The sequence below is a fragment of the Monopterus albus genome, unplaced genomic scaffold (genome assembly GCF_001952655.1).
Source record: "Monopterus albus unplaced genomic scaffold, M_albus_1.0 scaffold50.1, whole genome shotgun sequence".
Taxonomy (NCBI): Eukaryota; Metazoa; Chordata; class Actinopteri; order Synbranchiformes; family Synbranchidae; genus Monopterus; species Monopterus albus.
In genome coordinates, this window is record NW_018127930.1 from 1,523,251 (window position 1) to 1,531,686 (window position 8,436).

The window sequence follows — 8,436 nt, forward strand, 5'->3', positions numbered from 1 at the left end:
GGGGTGGCTGTGGCTTACGAGGTAGGGCAGTCGTCTTCTAACCAGCAAGTTGGTGGTTCGACTCCCGGTCTCCCCGCATGCCTAAGTGTCCCTGAGCAAGACACTGAACCCCAAATTGCTCCCGGTGGTTCGACTGGCGCCAGTGTGCGGCAGCCTCTCGTCATCGGTGTGTGAATGTGTGTGTGAATGGGTGAATGGTGTATAATCTCCTGTAAAGCGCTTTGGCCAGTGTAACACACTGTGAGAAAGCGCTATATAAAATACAGTCCATTTACCATTTACCATTTACATTCTTACCTTTTCGGTGTAAACTACGAGTCCTCCTTTAGATTAAAACCGCATGGGGAGGCCGAAGGTTTGCTACGACAAACAGGAAGTCCCGCCTCCACTAAAATGCGTCAACAGTATTGGTGGATTTGGACGAACAACAACAAATGCAGCCAGTGATTGGTCAAACAGTATGCCGCAGTCAGCCGCGCTTTAAAAAAGCGGGATACAGCAGCGCTACACGTAAGGTATTGTGAAGGACTCGGAAAGAAAAGAAATGATCAATTAAAAACTTTGGTATACCCCAGTTCTTTTACTGGACAGATCTGAGTAAAAAAACAGGCCATCTTTCTTGATTTTAGTGCTGGTTTATTTACAAAAATATATAAATATATGTATAAAAAGGATTCCAGAACACAACCCAGGGCTCCCTCCTTCAGACAAGCTGCTGGAGAAGAGAGCAGGAAAAAAGCCCCCGGAAACACAGAGCCTAATACATTTATCAGTTTTGGGCTAACCCCTTACACAGATGAAGTCCGTCCCGCAGACTCCATCTCTTATCTAGAGCTCCACATTCTTGGAGCAGCTGCGCATTACCTAGTCATAACAAAATGAGGTAGCTCAATGTGTGTGTATGTTGTATGCGTGATGTGTAACTAAACATTCATTCAGACATAATTCTTACACAAGCTTAATACAAGAAAACAATTGGTGTCATGGCTTGCTGCTAACCTTGAAACAGAGCAGACTAGAGCAGACGTTGAATCTTACTAAACTGCATTACTAACACACATTAAAGTCTAACACATTAAAGTCTAATAATTATCTGACTAATTTATTAATTTCTAACAGCTTTCTTGCCACAAGTTAGATGAGGTAAATTCGAAGCTATGGCCAGTAGCAGGTTACCGTGGCACAAACACTGGAAAGTGTGACAAAAGAAGGTCTGAATTGGAGCCATATCCACAAATTTAACAAACTGATTAATCGTCTGTTCTGGGATTTTTCATATCTTTTTCATATCTTCTACACCTTCAAGTCTTTGAAAAAGTCTACATCTGTTGAAATGCCTCCAAGAGGGAAAGTAATGAACCACCATACCAAAAACTAAACAGACATTTTCCTCCCATTATATTGCTTCCCATGTTGTCACTAGTCCCACTGTGTCCTGATTCAGCACCAGGCTTTAAAGGAATAGTTCAGGATGTTTTCAAGTTGCTGTTAATACAATATTGATGTATTCCTGTGTACATGAGAACACGTAGGTCTTAGTTGTTGTCACTTGTCCTCCTCTCCATAATGATCGTGAATGTTTCCACCCCAGAAAACCGCTATGCTGCAAAAAATGTTTTCCCTTTGTGTTTCCCTGCTTAGTAGTTCCTTGCTTGAGGGATACGTTGTAATAGACTGGTTTGAAATGACTCAGCCTTCACTGGGTGGCATTCGGGGCTAATTTACACACAATATTTTGACAACACAGAGTAGACAAAGCTGGAATAACAAAAGGAGGGTTGTAGGCAGCAGAGTGCCTAGAATGGGGGTGGTATAGATGAGAGACATCACGTACTGTCCCGTTTTATCTTCATTAATAATCAGACAGTAATGTAAAATCTTATTTAACGTGCCTTAAATATTACTGAGCTTTTATTACTTATGTGCTTGCTGTTCTTTGTGGTTCACATTCAAATCCAGATTTCATTTTTTTCACAGAGCTTCTGACTGATAATGTCGGTTTGGCGATCAACTGTGCCAAACGCGTTGTTAGAGATCCCAATGGCATTAGGGCATGGTAAGACCTGATTATATGGCTCACATAGGGAGAATATGATGTTCACAACACATTCTTCCCCATGTGAAGAGATGAGTGACGTGCTCCTGTCTGGTTTCAGGGTTGCCTGGCGCGATCATTGCGCAGGCCATGACTTGAGCTCCTATGTGGCAGGATGTGGCGTGTGATCAACAGATGGAGCCAGGACACTGTCATCAACTAATAAAATTTGCTCTGGATCAAAAGATTTCTTCTGTCATTTGGTTTATACTTGATTTGATTTCACAGATTTAATCAGTAAAGAAATATTTGGTGATTTCAACCTGTAGCTGTAATTACAGAATGCTCATTTTAAAATTAGACTGAAATGTTGGTTGGAATATTATCATGCTGATGTGTCTACAAGCGCTCATGTTTCTGATAGTTTGTTTTTAACATGTTATTTGATTATATAAAAGGAGTGTATTCTGGATAATTCGATAGCTTTGATTAGCAGCCTGATATGTCACTTCACTTCACTTCTCATCACTGCTGTGCAGAATCTGTTTGCAAAATGCCAAGATGGCAGACGCTGCATCCACAATGTTTTGGCTTCAATTTTGCAGTGTAGAGAAAAGTGCTAAAGCATAGTTCATTTTTATATACAGTCTATTAAACAATTGACAATTTAAATTTAGTGTTCATTTTTGTAACTAGACCCAGTTACAAGTAAAATGATTTAAAAAAAGAGAGAGATATTGTAATAGCAATTTGATATTTGTTGTTAACATTCTTTATCAGAATCAGAATCAGTTTTATTGGCCAGGTGTGATGGACACACGAGGAATTTGAGTTACAAGTAAAATGATTTAAAAAAAAAGAGAGATAATAGCAATATAAGATCATGGACTTGAGCCTTATTCATATTACCTGCTGAAGTGACCCAAATTTATTTTTCACCTCAAAGTGATTCAGAGAAGATCTTTTCAGACACAAGAACAAACCAAATCAGATTTTTTTCAAATCTAATATGGGCCACTTGCATTCATGGTCCTAGGTCCAGTTCACATCTGATCTATGACTGGGCAACCACTGGCAGAACAGTCAGATCAAAATTCATGTGGGGTTTTTTTTTTTTTTGGACATCTCACTTTTCTGCACATGCACATATTAATTGTCATCCTCATTTAGTTCACCATTACAGACTGATAAAAATAAACATGGAGTAGAGCAACAACGGTGATTAATGTCAGGCCAGGTTTGTTGGATATCAGAACCGCACTAATGTGATACAAGGCAATGCTGTACTTATCCTTAGCCACAATATCTGTGGTGTTTACACAAACCAGAAAATGTATTGTAATGAACTGAGCTATCTGACGGTAGTGGAGTCATCACAGCTTACACTATAATGGAAATTATGTTAAATAAGTCTGGGTTTTAAAGTTCTTGTGCCTGAATGGGAACAGATGCAGCCAGTGTCCAAAACCTGGAGGCTGTTACCGCATCAGATTAAAGCCTATTGTTTCAGAGTGACATGTTGTTGTAATGTTTGAGAATAGATACTGTATATAGGTTTTATCATGATCAGCTAAAGCACCAGCAATAGCCTCATGTCTGCAGTTTACCCTGAGCTGGTGTTTTCTAACAGAGCTGTTACTACAGAATGGAAGCAGGGGTGAGAGAGAGAGAGAGAGAGAGCATCTGGCACTGAAGCAAGAATTTAAATGTGTAGTTGAAATGATCAGCAACTGGCATCATAGAGTCATTAGTAGATGCAAATGAGGGGGCAGAGCTAGCAGGCTGGATTGTCTCACTGTCTTTAATATGCATGCATACACACAAAGTATACAAACACATACAGTCACACCAGGGCTTCATTTATAACAGCTGCATAAACATAAATCGAGACTTGACAGATCTGGACACCACTACGCATGGGAAAGCTGGGATTCAATAATGCAAACTTGATTTTTAGTTTTAGGCTTTGTCTTTAGATGAAGATGCCTTAGTAAAGTGTAGTCAGTGAGTTTGCACAGGGAGAACATGGAAACTCTGCAGAGAAAGGCATCAGGTCAGCCAGGGCTTGAACCTGGAGCCCTCTTGCTGTACACAGCAAAATGTTTATATACGCACGTGTACTAATCTGCAGGCAGCGTATCCTAAAACCCTGCTATGCTGCTGACATGACACTGTATCTCTTTGTTTTATTCATGATAACTCAATTCAAAACTGTGCAATAAAAGTGTCTGTCTCAATTTTTTTCAACTTAACTGTAACAAAACAGAAGCAACTCAACTCAGTAAAAATTTTCATTTTTGATCCTAACCTAATTACAAGCTCCATGTTTTTATTACGCCAGCATTCACTGACTACCTGCCTCTGCAAATCTTCTGCAGCTGAATGCCAACAGGTTTCACAGTGAGGTGAGATCAATATCAATCTCTTGACAGTGTGTTAAGTACAGAGCTGAGGTTAGGACATGGTTCACTTAGTTTAGCATAAAGACTCAATACAGGTGTATTTTTGACTGCAGACATTCAGGTTAGCTAGTTCCCTCTCCTTTTAGTCTTTATGCTAAGCATGTACTGACTCTGTTCTTAACAGACATGCCTGTACCTGAGAAAGATCTCTTCTTCACTGTCATGCAGAGCGCAGATTAGTGTATTCCCAAACTACTGCTTTAAAGGTTGAGATGTCAGCACACACAGTCCATAAACCTGTATCAGCAGATTTTAAGAAAAGCGCCAACACCTGACTATGAATATAATCATTTATTTACTTCAGTCCAAGAAATATACAGGTATGCTCTCTCAAGGTATAAAATCTGTCTTAAATAAGCAATTGTTCTATTTCATATTCATGCAAAATTATCATTATTTAACTAAAACCCCTGAAGACTTCTTTAAAACTGATGACAACCTGACACCACAAACAACCAAAATCATCAAAAGCACGTGGAGATTTAGTAGTTGGCAAAAGCTGTCCAGCAGTTTGCAACCTGACTTTGGGTTTAATATTGCTTCAATATTGTTTAAATTATTTGTATCGGCTTTATATTTTAAAAAAGAAAACTAAAATCTGAATTTGAAAGCTGAGACAAGAGAAGCACATTTTGTAAAGTTTGCACAGATTATAATTCACAGAAGGGATTAAAGGCTTCGGTTGTTGTGTGGAGCTGGTAGATACTCTGCTATATTTATTGCTGCTGTTGCTCCTTTTGTTCCTATGTTGCAGATTGCTGCTGCAGTTGTTTGTTGATGCTGGTGTTTTTGTCATTGCTGGTGCCATTATTGTTGTAGCTGTTGCTTCCATTCTTCCTTTGAAAAATCACTTTATTTTCCAGAAGCTGTCAGGCATCCAGTGTGATGTCATCTTGAAGAAGGTTTCCTTAACGGACAAGTTGAAGTAATCAAAGTACTGTATAGGTGCAGGCGGTATATCAATCTGTGGGTCTTCTGTTGCACGGATTAAGATGAAGTTGATGATAAACCTGAGGCTGCTGAGCACAGGACCTCTGGAGAGAGATAGAGAGAGACAAAGAGTTATCGTTGCTGATAACAGTTCACTTTACAGATTAGTAGTTCACCGACACAGTGAACACAGGAGACAATTTTAACTGTCTGATGTTCGCTCCATTTTTTTTTCCTCGGTTGACCGAACAACGTTTCTTCAAAGAGGTTTCTGGTGTGGTCTGACCTCAAGAGTTCACTCAGTTGCCACTAAGATTGATCAGTTGATGTGGGAGTTACTGTGATTTCACCAGAGCTCTTTTAAAACATCTTGTCTGTGCTGGCTTAAAAGCAAACCCCATCAGGCAGTGAAGCATGTGTGATATAAATGAAAGCTCCAGAAAGTCAGTAAGTGGCCCTTGAGTTGAGATTCTTTTGGAATCTACTGTTCCCAAGGCCAGTAATGAGCTTTAATGCTTAGGTTTCTGTTGTATTTTTGATTATAAAGTTCACACTAATGGAAATGAGACTCTCCAAAGGCATCTGGGAAATGAAATTTGGTGATATAACAATAACTGAACTGATTCAGTTTGATACTAAAGACAAATCATACTAGAACAATATTAATTTCTATGTCTTAACCTGCCGAATTTAAACTACTATAAATCCCCATGCATTAAGTGCTAACATTTAGTTAAAGACATTATTTGGAATTTGCAGACAATTGTGGACAAAATTTTATAAAAATAGGAACTTCTTTTAGGGTTAAAACTTGATTTATAGTTTAGAATTTGGTTTAAGTCACAGTTAGGGGCTAAGGAATAAATTATGTCACAAAGGGCCCTCACAAGTATAGAAGTGCCAATGCATGAGTGTTAATAAGCACTCAGGTCCACACTTAGATGTTCTACCAACAGACAAAATGAATATAATTATGAGGCTCCCTCCCTCGGCCTCTTCCCTCCTTCGTCTATTAAATCCAAATTGATTTGTTAAGCTTGTCTTAATAAAACCCACTTAATAAAAACACTACAGCACAAACTGTCTCTCTGCTGTGTTTCTTCCATCTCCTATAGAACAATAAACATCAGTCTCTGAACAAAAAAAAAGTCCAATTAACATGGAGAGCCTCCATGCTAATCATTAGCTTCTCCATTAACCCTTTGACACTTGCTCCCTCGTGTTGCCTTAATTAGGGGGGCGAGGCTACAATTAAGACTGCTTGTCTGCACATGCCTTGTGCCTAGACAGAAAACATTTTAATTATATGTGACACACCAAAGTGAAGCATTTGCACAGCAGGAGAACAGGAGTGATATCAAATGTTACCATGTTCTCCTCCTGCTGGCCCTCTCGGTATTCCTCTCAGCTGCACTGCAGACACTGACTCCCATATTCAGAACAAATGCTGCAGTGATGAAAACTTCAGAAAACACAGGGGTGGTTTTCTTCACAACACTGGGAAATCCTGGTTTTCTAGCAGTCCGCTGAAGCTACATTTCCACTGTGGAACCTAACGAGCGGTATATCCCATGCGTCCCTTAACCATTACAGGCTGATGCGGTCCGTTCCGTTTTGCTTTGCTACTGTATTCTTCCCTTTGGACACTCATCACAGGTGATAGTTCTGTGAGCACCCACTGCCTCCCCCCTGTGAGAACCTGGAACTTGACTTTAATACTCTCTTTTGAGAGATGCTTAAATTTGGCTCCTGGAAGGCAGAACCCAGCATGTTTCAACACATTTCCTACAGTGGAAAAACCCTGAGATGATGATGACGAAGAACCTGTTTTTCCAATTCAGTCTGTTACTGTGCCATTTTGAATCCCTCCTTTCCATTCTGAATTCCTCATTGTGCCATCTTTAACACCTCTGGTACCATATGAGACCTTTGTTGTGCCATTTTGAATCCTTCCTGTTATCTATTTAAATGTTTGAAATGTAATTTGAAAACTTAGTTTGGAAACCCTCATTTTTCCATTGTGAATCTCTTTTTTTGATTCCAAATCTTTCATTGTGTCATTTTAGTCCTTCCTACTTGTTAGCATTTGGAATGGTTTGATATTTTGAAGGTCTTGAATCCAATGTACCAGCCCAAAGTTAACAAGTACAAAAGTATAAGAATACTTAAAGACAAACATTTCAATATCTTCAACAGTGTCTCAAAAATGTCCAATGAAAGGTTGGAGCATGTTACCTGGTCACCTAATCCCATGACCAGAAGCCCAGTCTATGTCACACCCACCTACAGTCACTTTGTCATGTTTTCTGCACAACTTGTTGAGCTGTAATAAATGGTTTGAAGAGGATTTTTGCTTACTGGGAGCAATATGTAGTCCTCACCCGGTACCATGTGATCCATTTACAGAGACTATACACCTGTTGCCAGTCACTGAGCAGGGAAGAACAAAGCCCCAACACATTCAGCATTTGTTTGCAGCTGCCACTAATAGGTGTTTCTGGCCATCATTTTGCTGAAATTAGAAACTTAACTGGCATTCAAAATCACACAAAGAGACATTTAAAGAGGAAGACACTGAAAGTATTCTGTTCCCTGCTGACAGCTTTATATCCCTCAAAACAGAAGATATCTCACGTAATTTAAAACACCTGCTTTTCAAGGAGACAGTACTGCAGCTCTGCGGTGTGACATTAAGTCACATAATGAATCCCAAGCGGATTACTTTTCTTTTCAAATTACTCACACTTGCACTAATGGATGAGGTCATTACACTGTGTGCACAATTATTAGGCAAGTGAGTATTTTGACCATATCATCATTTTATCCTTAATTTCCAACTCCAAGCAGTATAAACTTGAACGCTTATTGGACTTAATGCATATCAGGTGATGTGTTTTAGTGTAACGAGGGAGGGTGTGGCCTAAGGAGATCAACACCCTATATCAAGGTGTGCATAATTATTAGGCAGAATGTTCTCCTCTGGAAAAATGGGCCAAAAAAGAGATTTAA

The 8,436-nt window shown here is 39.4% G+C and overlaps 2 protein-coding genes across 2 annotated transcripts in view; one reads left to right on the plus strand and one right to left on the minus strand.

Annotated features, from left to right (window-relative positions):
• Nucleotides 1–2,287, plus strand: part of lyz (lysozyme) — an 18,919-nt gene extending 16,632 nt beyond the window's left edge. The window contains exons 4-5 of the mRNA XM_020600993.1: nucleotides 1,978–2,056; nucleotides 2,157–2,287. Of these exons, the coding sequence (XP_020456649.1) occupies nucleotides 1,978–2,056; nucleotides 2,157–2,223 (146 nt within the window). The 3' untranslated portion in view covers nucleotides 2,224–2,287. The remainder of the gene's footprint in view (nucleotides 1–1,977; nucleotides 2,057–2,156) is intronic.
• Nucleotides 2,288–3,820: 1,533 nt separating this feature from the next.
• The window catches only part of mbd2 (methyl-CpG binding domain protein 2), a 26,319-nt gene continuing 21,703 nt past the window's right edge, over nucleotides 3,821–8,436 (minus strand). Inside the window, exon 7 of the mRNA XM_020601122.1 lies at nucleotides 3,821–5,531. The gene's annotated coding sequence lies outside the window, so the exon portion shown is untranslated. The remainder of the gene's footprint in view (nucleotides 5,532–8,436) is intronic.